General features: G+C 44.3%; 1 protein-coding gene across 2 annotated transcripts; it reads right to left on the bottom strand.

Moving 5' to 3' along the window:
- Positions 1-1,262: 1,262 nt before the first annotated feature.
- poldip2 (polymerase (DNA-directed), delta interacting protein 2) lies at positions 1,263-17,816 on the bottom strand. Of its 2 annotated transcripts, none has more exons than XM_079732202.1 (11): positions 17,619-17,816; positions 12,417-12,498; positions 7,679-7,776; positions 7,383-7,485; positions 6,261-6,336; positions 5,674-5,781; positions 3,581-3,717; positions 3,422-3,448; positions 3,206-3,331; positions 2,341-2,420; positions 1,263-2,253 (listed from the first exon to the last, which is right to left on the bottom strand). In XM_079732202.1, exons 1-11 carry the CDS (start codon positions 17,801-17,803, stop codon positions 2,139-2,141), a joined length of 1,137 nt encoding a protein of 378 aa, XP_079588328.1. In that variant the 5' UTR covers positions 17,804-17,816; the 3' UTR covers positions 1,263-2,138. The 2 variants fall into 2 exon arrangements, with proteins under 2 accessions (XP_079588328.1, XP_079588329.1); XM_079732203.1 differs by having other exon boundaries at positions 12,417-12,492.
- Between the last annotated feature and the right edge of the window lie 61 nt (positions 17,817-17,877).

Raw genomic sequence — 17,877 nt, 5'->3', positions numbered from 1 at the left:
AACAGGACGGCCCCAGTCATGTATAATCCAGCAGACCCTAGGTTTGCTTACGGTCGACACATGGATGTGATACGGTCCACACCTTACGGTCAACACCGGGATGTCTTGCAGTCCACACCGGGGGATGTGTTACGGTCCAGTTTACGGTCCACAATGCGGCCCGCCGCAGTCACTTATTTACCCCTACATCCAGACGGAGTCATCGCACAATCCCGGAGAAGAATATCCGTGCAACGTGCATCTCTACCTTGAACCCTCTTCTTTTCATCACCTACCACGTCTTACTCCTGGTGCATTCTTCCAGAGCTATATGGAGACGAGGCGGACGAGTTGACTGTGAAGCATGACCGGGCAGGTCAGTGTTTACGTCTATCTGCTGGGAGGGCTCTCGATTTAGTCTGCCACGCCTTCTGCCAGTCACGTTTTATCCGCATGGAAACATCTCACGGTTCTTCTGCCAACCTGGACCGCGTCACGTTAACGTTGCATCCTCCGAGTCGATACGACGGATACCGAAGGCGCTGCAACACCTCACACATAAGAGGGAGGTGGCCTGACTTGGAGGTCTCCATCAGTCTGAATTATGGATCAGACCTCTTTCACTCGATGAGCGCAGGTCTTCCCAAACAAGACCATCAGAGGGAGGCAGTGATGGTAGGGAGATGTGAGAGGCATATTATTTACTTAACTGATGGACTTTAATGGATTGAAGGATTAAATCGAGGCCAATAAATAACTTTTTACTTTCGACCACGCGATACAGAAGGATGTGATCGAAGATTGAACTTTGCAGACATCTGGTGGCTGCAATCGTTATGCCTAAACAGAGCAAATGACCCTTAGCTAATACTTGCATTGACGTTTGGACATCAATCTTCAAGAATGACGTAGTTGATAATCAGCAATAAATAACGCCTAGAAACAAGAAATGAAATTGACGTGATCACCGGCCCAACTCAGCCACAGAATAATTAGAGCTGACCTTTAATGATATACAGGGCATGTGTATACGATGCAGATTAAAAGTATATTATCATGGCCTGTTGCCACCCTACCCCTACTGTTAAGGTTGCAAAGTTGGATTGCAAGCCATTACCTGGTGGTTGGGCGTCAAACTCTCTCTACTTGTGTGTACTGACTTGAAGCCTTGCTAACACCCAATTCCGTTTACAAAATCCCAATACTTCAGTCTGCATCAATACAAAATTACAAACATGAAAAAGCTAAGGAGACAAATGTTTTTTGAAATGTATATTTATGGTTTGTCTTTAATACATATCTATTTACAGTAGTACGTCATCGACCATTGTTTTCAATAACTAAATGTTAGTTTATTTTCTCCACGTGAGAGAAGAGTTCAGGATCAACATCACACATTTTAAAAACCTAATCTGTACCGAACCTTCATGAAGTATGGTGAATGTCGAGCACACTAGCCGTTGGCCATGTTTTTTATACTTGATGGTGTCCTGGTGGTGAAACACCTCCTACCCCCTGACCTCCTCCCTGTCCACCTGAGAGCCACCAGTGGAGGCCTCCCTCATCTCCTCCCAGTGTCTGAGGGCTTTCACAAATGACTTGGTTGGTTCTGAGAACTCATTTCAGAACTCGCATTTAAAAAGATACTCAACATTGACAGATTAAAACCAACTCAAAAGGTACTATGGATTTGATCGTAGGGCCCCGGGATGAGGACTCTTTGTGGCTCGTTGTCATGACCGCCAGACTTTCTTCACAAGTGCAATGCTGAAATGGACTGCCTCATGGGGAGCCTCATCTCCGCCACTGCTTTTCTATTCTTCGTCACTGCACTGTTTTCTGCTTAATTGGCAACACCATATGTTAGACTTGAACTTTAATAGGGTTTCAAACAGCAATTTACATTCCTGCACTACAAAAAAAAAAACTTATGGGGCATTGCATTAACAACAGGACAGGATTTGACCTGCGATCGGGTTATCTGAAATATCAAACAAAACATAAGAGGGATAATTGATTCCAAATTACTGCTGGGCTACATGTATTCTGAACACAGAAACAGTGGTACAGGAAAACAAGAGGGGAAGGGGGGGGGGGGACAGGGGAGTCCTACAGATGACTCCCAGGAGGGCCACACCCTGAAGACCTCGACCTCGCATTCAGAAGGTGTAACCTGCAGGGGGAGCCTTGTCATCCTTGTTGCTCTCCAAGGAGAATGGAGGAATGCGGACATCAAAGTGGGAGCCGTCTGTCCTCTCGATGCGGAACGTGCCCCTGTGGAGACACGGGGGGTGGAGGGGGGTGTATAAGCACATGGAGAAGCTGATACAAGCTGAGGACAGATGGGCTGAGAGGGCTCACCACATGTGACCACTGGGGGCCTGGAGGGACACGTGGCTACTGTACTGGAAGGCAGGCTGTTCTTTAGACAACACGGGCTCCTGGGTGACAGGGATGTCAAAGGGAGTAAGACGCAAGGAGGAAGGCATGGATAGGTCAGACTTTCCAAGTCATGGCTGTAAATTACCTTTGAGGCAGAAGCTTATCCAAATCACATTATCACATTTGTGGTAGTACAAACAGTTTCAGTAGATTTCATTTTAAGTGCTAGAAGTAAATGTAGCTTAAAGGGTAATTCCGGTGTAAAATGGATTTGGGATATGTTTTGTATGATAACGAGTTGAAACGTTCGTTTTGGAGAACAAACGAACACAGAGATTGTGACATCCGTCAGCAACACGCAAGCTCTGTGTTCGTCAATCTACTTATCGAGTCTTAAAAACAAAATGGCGTTGGCGGGTGATCTATTGATGGTATTGTGTGTATAAAATGTCATTTTTAATAAACAATCTGTACACTTACAAAGTTCTCAATGCCTCATTTTGTATGTTAAGACCCTTATGATACTACCAAAAAAGTGTGGGGCTACTTTTAGCCTTTTAAGCTGTTTAAAAATAGCGATTTAGTTTTTACCATAACCAGTGCCCCCATCGTTCCAAGTTTATAGTGTTTTGATTGAATCGGCTAAAAACAGCCAACTGAAGAAAGCGTCTATATGCGTTTTTTGTGCTCCAAAACGAACATTTCAACTCGTTATCATACAAAACATATCTCAAATCCATTTTACACTGGAATTGCCCTTTAATTGAAGGAGCTTTAAAGCCCACTATTCACTTTTTGGCATGGTTTCTTCAGTTTGTTTGTTTGTGAGGCAGTGTGTACTGACCCGGCCCACCACACCACGGCCTCGCACCGTCTCCAGGGTGCCGGAGAGGCTGAAGATCCTCCAGTGTCTCTCCCTCAGCTGGACCACCTCACTGCCCATGTTCTCTAGACGGATGCAGTACCTCCACTGCACAACCCAAACACAATGCCATTACTAAGTGAAAGGAGGAGAATGTGACCAAATCCTGAGCCCCTCGTAAAACATAAAGGTACACACCCAGTAGACGTGGGAGTTCTGGGCCTCCTGGGAACAGAGAAAACGATTACAAACTAGGACTGCTAGCCGTCATGAAATGTATTCCCAAGCACACACCACAGACTGCACATCTCAAGCCAACAGGGCCTCCTTTGTCTACAGGAGGTGCCGTTTCCTCACCCTCATGCCCATGTAGAAGGGGATGACGGTAACGCGGATGTTCTCGGTGGTCTCGCGGTGAACGTCCGACAGCTCCAGCCAGGGGTGGTTCTTCTCCTGCCATGCCTTCAGCGTGTCTCTGGCTGTAAAAGGAGGAGCTACACACACACACACACACACACACACACACACACACACACGGCTGTACGCTTACTTTTTAAAGTGGTAGCACTGGTGCTAGCAAGCAAAAAAATTCAGTAGCACAAAAATAATTTTGGTAGCACACATGCTATAGTCAAAAAAAATATTTTATTCAGACATAACGATATGAACAGAATAGGACGTATATTCAAAAGTAACACAATATGAACAAATTAAACAACAGTAAAGTGACAATGAACATATTAAATAGTAAAGTGACTATGAGAGCCTTTTTTTAAACATCAGCACCCAGAAGTTGTGAACACATTCAACAAAATTAAGTAATTATTACAAATTTAACCAGCAGGGTTAACCTGGGTTTTTGCGAAAAAAAAAGCCTCCCGGCAAGCGATGTGTCGCTTTGACAAGTTGTGCTTAGTGACGTTGTCCCTCTTGAAAATAGTGTTCCCTGTAATGTAGGGTGTCTTCCCAGATGTCCTTTCCCCTGACTCGAGGCAATATTTACAAAACATAGACTTCTTGGATTGGTCGTAGACCAGCCAATTGAACGTTTTTAACCACTGGGGGTTAAACCTGTACGTTTTCCTGTTGGCCGAGACGGAGTCATGGATGGAGTCGGCTTCGTCCGAAGGTGCCGGTTCCGTGCACGTGGTCGCCATGTCAAATCTCTTCCATACGTTGATTTTTTTTCCAAGTTTCCATCTTTATTTGATGAAGAAGAACTTCCGAATACAGAGAAATACCTTTTCATTTTTCTGTTTTGCTTAAAAAGTGAATTTCCCGCGACCATTACAAAGCCTCTTCCTCAACGTGCGAATGTTCGGGAAATGTCGTTTTTTAGTAGTTGAGCGGAACTGGCGAGCCTATAACTCGAAATACATTTCACTCCCATCATGCTCCCACACACTCACGCTTAGCAGTGCCATTGAAAGCCGTACAGAAAGACGTATTTTTTTTCAGCACGGGTCCTTCTCACCCTTTCGCACCGGTGCGAGTGGACTTATCTTCGCACAATATATATTTACATTTACATTTAGGGCATTTAGCAGACGCTTTTATCCAAAGCAACTTACAATATTTTAATAGCAAATGCGATCAAAACTGTCGCACTCTACAGCCCTGAGCTAGGAGTGATTGGTGTAGATTTGTTAAGTGTTAAAGTGGTGATATCCATCTTTTTTTACTTTTCCCTTTGCTTTAGACTGTTATATGATGTATGTTTACATGTTTTACGTCTGCTGAGCCAGGCGGAGCCTTCGGACCCTCCGAGAACGCTCCTCAATCAGTGCATGTAACAGCTTGTTTGCGCTCAAAGTGCACTGGGCGGTGCAGAATTCCCGCCTCCCGGCTACTCACAATGTTTACAACTTCTCAGGGTTGTGAATTTGCCGCCACACGCGCAAAGCGTTCGACTGATCGCAACAGAGTGGGTATCGTGACAAATCACAGCAGACTGGGCTACTCGGGAGGGGAGCCTTAAAGTGACATGATACTAAACAGACCGTATTTGAAAGCCGCTGAAATTGGTTTTGCAGAAATGAACACTGAGAATAATAAGGGATATTTTTCAAATACAGCCATGCAACCCTATTCTACCCTCAAATGCAATTATTAACCCTAAAAAAGCATGATATGGGATCTTTAAAACAAGTCTGAGTGATGGATATATTCAGGGTGCGATTTGCCGGTGGGGATGGTGGGGATTATCCCCCCCTCTGGTTTACACGTCCTACCCTCTGCTGAATTATTTTTATCCTCGGTGGGGATAAAAATTATCCCCCCCACCCAAAGTATTTTCACCATTACATCGTAATAATTAACAACCAAAATACACAGGGTCCGTCTTCATTTTGAAACATTTTAAAATGTTTCTCAAAATTATCCCCCCCTCTGGTTTTTTCACAAATCGCACCCTGGATATATTCCTTCAGTATGATGGAATGAGTGTTTACCTTTGGCGGGGTTGAAAAGCAGGAAGCGCTCAAACAGCTCATGCTGGATGGGGACCTGCTCTGTGGAGTTGTAGGGCAGGATGTCTTCGTGGCTCACGTAGTCCAGACCTGGACCACAACACAGCTCAGAGGTATGGACACACACAGAGGGTGAGGAGGATCAAATGAAATGCTCTGAATGACGGACAGGTGTGCCACTCTAAACAAAAGGCCATACAGGAGAACAGATTGAGAAAAGAAGATTTGATGCTCGTTTGTGTCCTCAATACGTGATGTATACCTCTGTAAACCCCAACCAGGAAACCTTTGGCATGGTTTTTGACATAAGCGTTTACAGCATATAAAAAAAAAGGTTGCCAATACCGTGTTCTCTACATCATCCATCAATGTAGAGTTCTATAGAGTATTGTTTTTCTAACTCTGGGTTAAACGTACACCAAATATCAAACCAAACCCTCAAAGCACACTAACTTAAATTCTTGGTAATCAATTAGGAAGAATGTCACTTGCACCAGCACAACTGGTGGAAATGTTTCACTGCCTTTCCCACATGTGCGCAAATAGCTCTCGGCATGTGGGCAGCATACCTGGGATGGCGTACAGGGCTCTGCTGTCGTCATGGTTGGCCAGAAACGTCACAGCCTCTGTCTGGGACCTCTGGGACTGTCAACAACAGCATACAACAATTAGCAGTCAGAAGAAGGACTTCAAGTCTTTTTCTTTAAAGGGGACATATTATACCACCAGGTGTGAGTGTAATCAGCCCTTACAAGCCGTTTCGAAAATCTACCCCTCTGTGCTGGATAGATGAGCAACATTTAATTCAATCCACTGGGTAGGCTGGTAGACTGATCTATCCAGCATACATCTAGGTGGAAACGCCCACTTGTGATGTCATAAGGGGCACATTTTCGAAACGACCTGCAAGGGCTAATCACACTCACACCTGGTGGTATAATATGTCCCCTTTAACATTGATCTTGTACTTGTTACACAAGTACAAATTCCTTTAAAGGAGAAGTATAATCAGGAATAACTAGCACAGGAGGATGCAACGCTAAGAGCCCAAATGGCTTACATTGCATTGTCTAGGAGCATAGCCAACGCTTCCAAATCAGCATTTTTTAACCACTAATATTGCTAAAATTAGCACCAAACCTCTGCAGTAACATGACTAGGGTTCCTACACATAAAACGAAGCATCAACAACTTAGTTATCGTACCGGGAGTTTATTATAAAAGACTGCTTTACAAGTCTGTGCCTTACCGGTGGTAGGTAAATGTTTCCCGGAAGTTCATACAAGTCGATTACCGAATGCATCGGAGTTCAGGCACAGACTTGTAAAAGAGTATTTTTTAATAATCTCCCAGTACGCCAGCTAAGTTGTTGATGCTTTGTTTTATGTGTAGGGACCCTAGTCACAGCCTATTTTTAGCAATATTAGTGGTTAAAAAAAAAATGCAGATTTGGAAGCCTTCACAATGTAAACCATTTGGGCCGTTAGCGTCGCTCTGGGCATTTCTATACTCGTTGATCAATGGAAAAAAAGGGTCTGGAGGCCTTATTTTATGCATTTACATGCCGAAAAAGTCACTGGGTTCAATTTTCCCCGTAATTATACTTTAAGTGGACCAGATCATAGTAGCTGAATGCATGTCACAGAGACCTAGCTCGTACAACAGAGAGCAGAAAGCCTGTGGTGACTCACTATGTGAGGGCAGTCCCTGGTATCGATCAGGACCTGGTAGTAGGTGTGAGTCTTCCCCTTCACTTCCTTGGAACCATGGGCACCGCCAGGGGGCTCGGGTTTACTTGAGGAAGGGAGGGGAGTTATACAAAGTGTCCAATAAGCTTAATCCTCTCTCGGACATGGACATCAAAATGAACACATGCGAGTAGAGACTATGGCTGAAAATGATCTTCCAATATCATGTTATTCAGTAGCTCTCCTGGATAATTAGCAGAATGACAGGGTGTGTATGGGGGTTTGTGGAGTGGCCTTACCTGTCGGACACAGGCAGAGTGACGTCTCTGTCGTAGAGGCGGGCGTGCCAGGGGAACAGAACGATTCCCCTGTATCCGAACACGCTGTGGAGGAACAACTGACAACACATGGTGAAACTAAACACCTCCCTGTACGATGTGAATGTGTGTTTGTAATGTACGAAGAATCGTGCTTAAAGGTCCCATGACATGGTATTTTATGGATGCTTTAATATAGGTATTAGTGGGCCACTAACACAGTATTCAAAGACGTTCCCGAAATTCAGCCATGGTGCGGAGTTACAGCCACTCCGAGCCAGTCGCACATTGAGCTTCCCCCAAATGAGCTGTTTTGGTGTCTGTAGCTATAATGCAAATGAGGAGGAGCGAGGTGGGTGAAGGAGGAGGGTGGGGGTGTGGCCCTGAGCAGCTTGCAGCCACGGTACCAAGCGCTCTGTTAACAGTGGTGTATGACGAGGCGCACACAGCCTTAAGCCGTGTTCTGTTAATATTCTAGAACACACGGGAGTCCTGGAGCTCTATATCTAAATAATATCATATTATACATGGATATTGATATCGTATAATATATATTATCACGGCCAAAAGCTGTGTGAGCCTCCAGACGATATTATGAATCTCAAACGGCCGTGTAGGGTTCTCCGACGTCTCTTGTTCTTCCACATCAATCTGAAGTAGACTGAACCACGACATGGAGGAGAAAGGGATTGTTGACCGCGGTTGTCTCCCGCCGGAGCCTTGCTGCCGAGGTACCTGTCGTTACAGTCCTGGAGCTCTATATCTAAATAATATATAATACATAGATATCTATATCATATAATACATATTATCACAGCCAAGCTGTGTGCGCCTCCAGATGATATTATGAATCACAAACAACTTCGTCGGGTTCTCCGACGTCTCTGGTTCTTCCACTTCCACATCATCTGAAGTAGACTGAACCGCGCGCTGCCTGCTGCCGGCTGCCCGGGTGCCCGGGCGGTGCTGCTTCGCGGCGGTGATGCCTCGCGGCAACTGGCGGCAGGAAGCATGTCGCAGTTCATACTTCAGGGAGTCAAAGCCAAAGCCTATCCCCCAACTCCTTCTCAACGAACCATGGCTGAGATAACCCCAACTACAGTCTCGTTGTGGAAATACAAGAGACGTCAAAGAACCGACGTGTTATGCGCCATAACATCAACAGCAAACACTGTGTGTAATCACACACACACACACACACACACACACACACACACACACACACACACACACACGGCGCTCGCACGGTCGTGTCTCATTGGCGGGCCAAATTCTCTGGGCGGGCCAGGGAGAGAAAGGGGAGGAGTTTAGATCCTTATGACGACATATGGGACCACATTCCAAATCAGCGCGCTTGAGCTTCCGTTTTTTAGAAAGGCGAGCAGAACACCTAGTGCTCGTTTTACACCGAACGCAAGTTTTAGCCAATGGGGGACCACAGGCAGGCTAGGGGAACTCACATTTATGTTAGAAAACCTCATCAAGTCAGATTTTCATGCCATGGGACCTTTAAAGGAACATTTCACCAGTGGAGACATGAATCTGTATTGAAAGTGGGTCATATATGTAGTTGAATAGTAACATCAATTTCTAATTTGGTGCCTTCTTGACAGAGAAAAAGCAGACAGTGACTTTTTGGCGCTTGTGGATTGAAGACAACAACTCTCACAATGGCAATCAGTGTTCACTCCCTGAGGGACGTAACATAACAGCCAATCAGCGTTCACTGCCTACAGTCCAGGGTGAATCGCAGCAGGAGGAGAAAGTTATTGTAGCCGTTTGTGGACTCCCGGAGCACTATATCTAAATAATAAAATATATTAGGTATCTATATAATATAATATAATATAATATATACAGTGTTTCCCACAGACCAGGTAGCAATGTGTGGCGGGGGGGGAAGCAATCCGATGCCTTGCCGCTGGCAAGGCATCGGGGAGCTCTCCGTGTCGCGCAGTGGTCTTGCGGTGCTGCTCGTGCGCGCGTCCTGCAGACTCCGCAGAGGTTGCGTAGTCCGCGATATCTGCTGAAACAAGGCAGAATGCTGGCCCATGTAATGAGGATTCTGATCAATCAACAGTCTGACCCACGCATAGAATTGTCCAAAGTGGCTTTAACCCAAATGCATCACCATTTTAGTCCGAGGAGCTTTATATATTTATTTTTGTTCGGCAAAAATAGTTGTTGGACATACTAGGCCGAACTCCGTTAAACCCTTTTCCTGTTTAGCAGAATTGCACTGAAACCATGAAACTGCTGCTCCATCAGTTAATCAAAAGACAGCCCGTCTCTTTGTCTTATGAAAGGACACATCCCGGGGGGAACTAATAAAGTTATATACTAAGGGCAAGATTAAGTAAGGGCAAGGGCAGATTAGACGTGGAGTCCAGCCGGGGAGGGGGGGCATTTCGCGATTGCTCATTCGCGTAATCACGCACAAAATACATTTCAAAGTGGACCGGCCCATTGGGAGACGAATCCCGAGAGCGAATTAAAATCACTGGCAGAACGGCCTGGGGTCTATCACCGTAATATATATAAACTATAACCGCATTTCACATTAATCGCAATTATTACACAGGTCTTCTCAATGCCATGGAACGTTCCGTTAATCATGAGTATAATTGACCGCTGTCAAGGAAAACAAAGGATTTTTTGCCTCTGATGACGTCTTTGGTATCAATACGTAAGTACCGGTAACTTGTCAACCCCAGCGTCTTCGGTTGCCAAGCGACGTCACCGTCTTTGTTGGACTATTTCTCTGCTGATCAACACTACGAATGCTGATAACAAATAAATTGTAAAAAGACACACCATGTGAAGTAATTTTTTCGTTTTGGCAGGTAGCCGTGTAATAAGCGGGATAATGTATAGAACATCCCGGTCATTACCGAAAAAAAGCCCCTTCAGGGCGAAGCAAGACACCTCCGCTGCGCGTTGGTGTCCTGTTCGCCCGGTCTGGCTTAATTTCCCGATAATGACCGGCGTTCTATACATTATCCCTTACATATCCCGCTGCTTCAGGTTTGCCTTTGTAGGCTTGTTGAGAGGACGAGCGGGCGAATGCTGTCAGTGCGTGTGCATGTATGATACGCGGGTTTATCCAATAAGTGGTAGTGTACCCGCACACCATTGGCATGTATGCGCGCTTGTCTCTGTGTGCGTGTGTGAACGAGAATGACAGGGAGATAGAGTGCTATGCGGAGATGAATGAATGGAACGATATTTATATTTAAAAATCACTTAAAAAAAAAAAAGCAGAATCAATTTGTGGCGCACGGTGTTGATTCTGTGGCGCTGCGTCACACATTGGTCTATGTATGGGAAACACTGATATAACATCACGGCCCAAAGTTGTATGCGCCTCTGGATGATATTGTAGTGACCCTGGGACTCTTAAGGAGTTTGTGTGTTATGTGTTTGCCATGCATTTCGTTGTCCGTTGTGCCAGTTGTTCCATGTGCATGTATTGGAGTGTTCTACCGGTCAATCAGTGTGGGGGGTGAACCGCCAAGTTAGCTGCAGGAGGGGCTTGGGAGAACAGGGGCATGCGCGTTGAAGGTGTTCTGCAGTGTGTGTGTTTCGGTGAATCAGTTGCTGTTGGTGTGTATTTTGGCGTTGGTTACGGCGTTCCAGTAACCAGGTTTTTTACTAATAAATATTTGTACAGTACTTATGACTGGACCTTCCTATGTCACTGGTGAGGTCATTAAAATATTCTGAATTAAAGACTACGTCGGGATCTCGGACGTCTCTGGTACTTCCACAACAAGTAAAAAGTTATCTCGGCCATGGTGGAGAAGGAATTGGGGGTAGAAACTTAGAGGCTTTGACTCTCTGAAGTCCAGATTGAACTGCGACTTCAGATTGATCTGGAATGACCAGAGACATCCGAGAACCCGACACAGTTGTTTATTCATAATATCATCTGGAGGCGCACACAGCTTTTGGCCGTGATATTAAAGATGTCTATATATTATATTATATTATTTAGATATAGATTTCCAGGTCTCCCGCTGGAGTTCCCGGAGTGCTCTAGAATATCTTATAGATCACAGCCAAAAGCTGTGTTCGCCTCCGGATGATACTGCGTCTCTGTAACTACATCATTGCCTCTTTAGCGCTCGTTGAGTAAAAAAAAACGAAGAAAAAGAAAGCGCTCATCTACCGGTCACAGTAATGTCAAAATCCATACCGTAGCGCAAATTCACACCGGTGTACTCTATACCGTTTATACCATACACCCCTAAGTCCCAACCAGCGGCACACATCTATAATAGGTCTGTAGTGTCAGTGGGTCCCACCCCCTATAGCCGGGTTTGAAAATGAGGAACTAGTGCTTGTAGTCTTACTAGAATCCCCCCCCTCTTACACTTCCTGCTTTAAATGATCCAAAAATAGTCATTTTGCGTCATTTAAAGCAGGAAGTGTTAGAGGTGGATACGGATCTCTCCCGTCTCAGGGGAAAATGAGGGAATTAAAAAATATTTTTTGACCATTAAAAAATATGACTGGGTTTCTAACGATACAAAGCTTATTGCAATTGGGTGGTGTCCCTTTAAATACAGTCTTATAATATATATGAGGACCCAAAAGCCTGTCTCATTGGTACACATGTATCGAATTGTTTTCTAAATGTTAACTAATGAAATGATGCTAAGGTTAGGAAGGAGTGTAAATGTGTGCATGGGTATACAGCAGCAGCAGAGTCCATTCTTACCTGACCCGTTTCATATTTGCCGTGCTGTTTGACCGCCTCAAACACACCAACTGCTTCCAAAACCTTCTCCTCAGGCCTGCTCCTGCCAAACACAGGCAACTCTATTACCATCTGGACAAGTCTACATAAGGAGGGTTGTGAGTGGAGGAGAGGCCAAAATACGGGAGCAACCATTTGCCTTTTTCAAATGGTTGGAATAGATGGCCAGTGCAAGTGGACACGTGGTAAAGAAAAGGAACATGTAATTGGGCTATGGCCACACCTACGAAAATGATATTTCCCCCCCCAATTTTACTTGCAGCGTGGCAGGAATTTCCGTAATGATGGACTCAATGCATAGACGCATCTAGCTGTAGAAACGCTGTAGTACACATACCAGGCCTATATGAGGGGCTGTTTCTGCTACAGAACTCCACCAAATAAAGAAGAGGAGACAGAGTATGGGTATTAGACTGCGCGCTGTATACAAACATACAGTTGAAGAAACCAAGAACCGTAACCTAAGGAACAGCAGTAGATAACTTTTTAATGTACAGTTAGTCATTCAATTTACAAAGCCAGGATTCACCACGGAGGAAGCTACAAAAAAAAAAGTTTTTCTCTTTTTGACCCTGGGACCTTGTTTCAGAAGAGTTCATTTGCAGGCACCGAAAACTCCTTCTCCTTCTGGGCCCAGTTTCCCGATAATGTCCACTCTTAGCGTGCTACGAAGACTGCTACGTTTAGAATTATCAAAAGTTCCTTACCGCTATAGCCGTGGTTCCCGAACAGTCTTAGGAAACACTCCTTACGTCGTTCGTAAACGGCGCTGTCCAGAAAGAACGTGCTGAAGTCGATTGCTCAAAGATTGATTTTCCATTTCATACGCAGGTGAATGACAGCGTTCTAAAAAATATTGCAGTCTTTGTGAATAAAACATTGCTCGAAATCCTTCTAGTAGGCCTAAACATTAATTTAACCATGGACGAACATAGCATAGCCTACACTGATTTAAAAAATATATAGAAAATATAGAAACAGTGGAGGAGATTGAGGCAACCACATCCTTAATTAAATCTGCGCAGCCGTTCAAATTAGGCTATTGATTTTCTGTTTACAAAAGGTATCTGACTTGTTGATTATTTATGAAAATATATATTTTGAAATGAAAGCAAAATTTTGAATAGTTTAGTTTATTATATAATACTGTTTATGCTGAGACTGCTTTGCTTTTTGCTACCTGTCTGTGTGCGGGCTTTGCGCACCATCAAGGGAAAGATTATTATTATTATTTTATCACTTAATAAGTTCACTCGTTGCTTATAATGGTTTATTAGTTTCCCAGTATTTCCTTAATTTAGAAGACAGTTTTGAATTGTAAAATAAATACAATAAATTTGAAGTTGCGAGTTTCTGAAATTATTAGAAGCGAGTCGAGCTGACCTCGCCTGCTGTACAGTATATGTATCCTACTGTACTATTAGGGGTGTAACGGTACACGTATTTGTACCGAACCGTCACGGTACAGGCACTTCAGAGCGGTAACAGAGGTGTACCGCGGTACGTGAATGTGCCGTACATAGCGGGCAACGATCGTTGAATAGTCGAATAGTTGGAGTCACATAGAATATCGAATAATGAATGTGACTATCGCTATTTATTACACGGCTCTTCTCAATGCTGTTGAATGCTCCGTTGACTTGCATGGACCTTCAGAACTTCCGATGGTGAATAGCGTCCTCGGTTGCTAAGCGACGTCAACGGCGGACTGTTTCTCTGCTGATCAACACTACGAATGCTGGTAACAAATAAATTATAAAAGACACTGTGTGAAGTTATATTTTTGACGTGTCTAGTTCACCGTCATGCAGGCTGTGTTCAGTAAAATAAATAAATAAATAAATAAATAAATAAATAGCAATCCGTTTTTGGCGCATGTAGGTCTATCTGCCTAAGCCCACGTTGAAATAATTTCAATGTTGAATGTTGATGGCGCAGTTGTTGAAATAAACAGATTGATTTCATACAAATCATAAAAGCCTCTCCCTGTGTCATTGTGTGTGCATGTATCCGAGGTGCGTGCGTGCGTGGGGGGTTCTGGATTGAGCGATTTTGAATATTATTCGAATACTTCTCAGCGAATATCGAATAGTATTTTTGCCAGAAATGCACATCCCTAGCACACGCATTTGAAAAGGCACCATCCAGGTGTTACTATCACTGTTGCTGTGGAAAAGAAAACGAACTGTGCAAAACCAGCTCACGACACTATTTCAACAACCACTGTCTGGGAATTCAGAAATGCAAATGCCATAACCAAGTTTATTGGTGTTTTCATTGCTGCTGATCTACGGCCATTCTCCGTTGTTGACAAACAAGCAGTTTTTAAAAAATTTCCCCTTAACTATGAACCGTACCGTACCGTGACTTTTGTGTACCGTTACACCCCTATGTACTATATATTGGTGAAACACAATACTGCCAACGTGGCAGTTCCATGCGCAACAGGGATTTCTAAAGGTTACAGTACAGTGGCGGCGACTAGCGTCAGGAGCTGAAACATCACTACGGTAGATCTCAGAAGCGCTTCAGACCAACATTATCAATGAACAACGTACGAAAGAGATTCGTAGCAAATAACGTTTCACGCGAGATGTTAAGGTAGAACTTAAAGTAGTGGTTACGAATGACGTAGGGTTAAGAAGGCTTTAAGAAGGTTTCGGGAAACCGAGCCCTGGACGGTCGGCCCAAACTTGCAAGACTTCCACTTTTTTGCACAAAAATCGTAGCCTTGTGGACAGGGCCTGTCTAATGCAGTGTTGCCCAAACTGGTTGAAGCAGGACCCTAGTTTGCCCGGGCGTCAGCCTACGGCTGCAAAATCTCTGCTCATTACGACTTTTCTTTGAGAATTGCCTGCCGAGTGTAGGTTGTAGCATACACAAACATTTAAATGAACATATAGCAAAGACTCCAATTTGCAATTAAATATAGATATGATTCATATTCATTGCTTTCACGTTGATACAGCTTACAGGTTGATGAAGTGTGCTAGCAGAAAGCGCCGTCCTGGAAAAAAGATCTGAAGAGAGAATCGCGGTTTCTAAATTTTGTAGTTCCCTATGAGGAATAATGTCTGTAATGTCTCTATCCATGTAATAAATAGATGGAGCCATATGTGCCATCTGTAGGTCTTAGAAATGACGTTAAGTTAAACAGTACACAAGTTGTTGTGTACTGTTGTCCTTTGTTTACAGGGGAAGAGCGACACCCCTCTCTCCATTCTCATATTAATGGTGTCTTCCAGATGCCTCATACACCACCCGCACGAGTTGTTCTTGAGACATAATTTCCTGGCTTGTAGTACTTACAGCGTTCCCGTTTGTCTTTGTGAGTCATTAGCTAGTCATTGCTAACTAAATTAGCCTCTTAAGCAAACCAGCTCGAAAACAAACACAACTTTACATTTTATTGCATGGCCATGCAATGCATAATTTGGTGACCGGATTTAGGTAGCAATATAATCAAGTATGTTTTTCGAGTCGTACATTCAACCTCACTGAACTCTGTTGACTCTCAGAATCCCGAGTGGGACCGGCCAAAAGGGGGCGTGCCTCAATGAAATACCACAAGAAAGCTGGGAGATTTGCAAATCGTGCGGGTGGTGTACGAGGCGTCTGGAAAACACCATGGCCCAATCCCAAAGTCCGGCACACGGACTCACAGATTTTGATGCACATTCTCGCGAAATTAGTAAGGCTTTAGGGCTGTCCCAATGTCGAATTCCAAAAGGTGTGAGGGTTTGAGTCCACACTTACTGAGCCCCTTCCGTGAGTCTGCATCATTGCAGACTTCACCCAATGGAATATCAAAGCCGGTTTTGGAGAAGTTTTGGGCGAAAAAGGATTTAATTTCTTCCAGGATCAATCAAAAGGGACTACATTACGCTATGGAGGGGTATAGCCAAAACTTTAAAATACATACAGAAGGTAACGAGCTTAAATTCAGTTGGTATTCTGGCCTGCCGCACAGTCTGATCCACATTACACACTTTCTCTTGTCCCATTGTGGCTTGGGAAAAGGGATGAAATAACCCCATTCTGCAGCCTCTCGGGATACCAACTGTTACATGTATTTTGTACATGTAACAGTTGGTATGTATTTTGTACATGTAACAAAGGCGTCGGAGAGAGCGGAAGCGGAAGTTGCAAACAAAAACTATGTTAAACGTTTTTTTACATTATAATAAAGTTGGGACTATTTTCAATTTGTAACTTTATTGTCAAAGTTCGATGACATTAACACGAGCCATATAACGTTAAACTAATTAACGTTATGTTTTATACAATTATTATATAACTGCTCCATATTTCTCCTCCGCCGTCCGGTTTGAACCGCAGCTGTCAGGGTTGCTAGGTGACAGAAGCGGCGCGTCGTCACCTAAGGTAAAGGGTGTTAACGGCTTGTTACGTAAACTTGAGATGCTCCGTAGGCCAGACCGTCTCATTTAAAAACGTTTGTTCGGCCTTCGGTCCGGCCTTCACGGTCTACGAAGGCCACACCTTCTAGACCGCGTCCTTCGAAGGATGCGTCCCCTGAATTGAGACAGCATGTGAGGTCATAGAAGCAGATATTCTGCTTCTATGACCTCACATGAACGCGCACTACGCTCACTCGCATAGTGTCCCTGTTTTGGTATCAGGAAATTTGGTCACCCTTAGCCTATTATAACAGACAACAGGACGAGGGTTAAGAAGCCTGTTGCATTTAATGCTGCATACAGGTTACATACGGCTAAAACATATTGAACCATATTAAACTTTGGACGTTTTTTTGTTTTTTAGACACCTTCAAACTTTCTTTACTTATATTTCATCAGCACATATTTGCATTCATGGAGCTGGACATTAATTGTATCGATACTTGTGGAAGATTGCTTTTACTTACAGTTGAATACAACAAGCTATGTGTAAGACGGGTCATTTTCAGGAACGTAATGACTTCAAGACATTGGGTAGGAATGCTTATTGACTATCAGGTAATGTAATCACAGGCTGGAGCCGTCAAATATCAATTGCAACACAAGCTCTCGGGCCATTCTTTACGGCTGTCATCGCTCGCCATGAAATCTGGCCCAATCTGGCAACTGTGCCCAGAGCTAGCTGTGTTGGCTAAAGTCCTTACCATGGTTAGCAGCGCTAGCCCAGGAGGACAGCAGACCTTACCGTGAGGACATAAACCGCTTCTGCTGGGTCTTGTTGGGCAGTCCACAGGCTAGACATTGGAGCCGGGGTCTGGTCACCTCGAACCCGCAGCTGTTGTCAACGATACTCAGTATTCTGTGAGCTTGTCTCTTGTTTAAAGTGGTAACAGTGGCTAATAAACCTCGACGTAGTGCGCAGGCGGCCATCTTTGTCCTGTCTTCCCCACCGTGCACGGTCTGGTGTTCATGTCCTCCACGCGCAGGAACGCACACGGAGACGC

The sequence above is a fragment of the Pollachius pollachius genome (genome assembly GCF_949987615.1).
Source record: "Pollachius pollachius genome assembly, chromosome: 3".
NCBI lineage: Eukaryota > Metazoa > Chordata > Actinopteri > Gadiformes > Gadidae > Pollachius > Pollachius pollachius.
Note: the sequence above shows the minus strand (reverse complement) of the source record. Positions and strands in the feature narration are given on the sequence as shown.

Bases quoted from the DNA above. Each gene is read 5' to 3' on its own strand.
- poldip2 (XM_079732202.1), bottom strand. From the start codon at position 17,803: ATGGCCGCCTGCGCACTACGTCGAGGTTTATTAGCCACTGTTACCACT. The intron at 7,486-7,678 runs GTAAGGCCACTC...CCCTTCCTCAAG, and splicing joins ACTCTGCCTGTGTCCGACAG to TAAACCCGAGCCCCCTGGCG. The intron at 2,421-3,205 runs GTCAGTACACAC...CCTGTCACCCAG, and splicing joins GCCGTGGTGTGGTGGGCCGG to GAGCCCGTGTTGTCTAAAGA.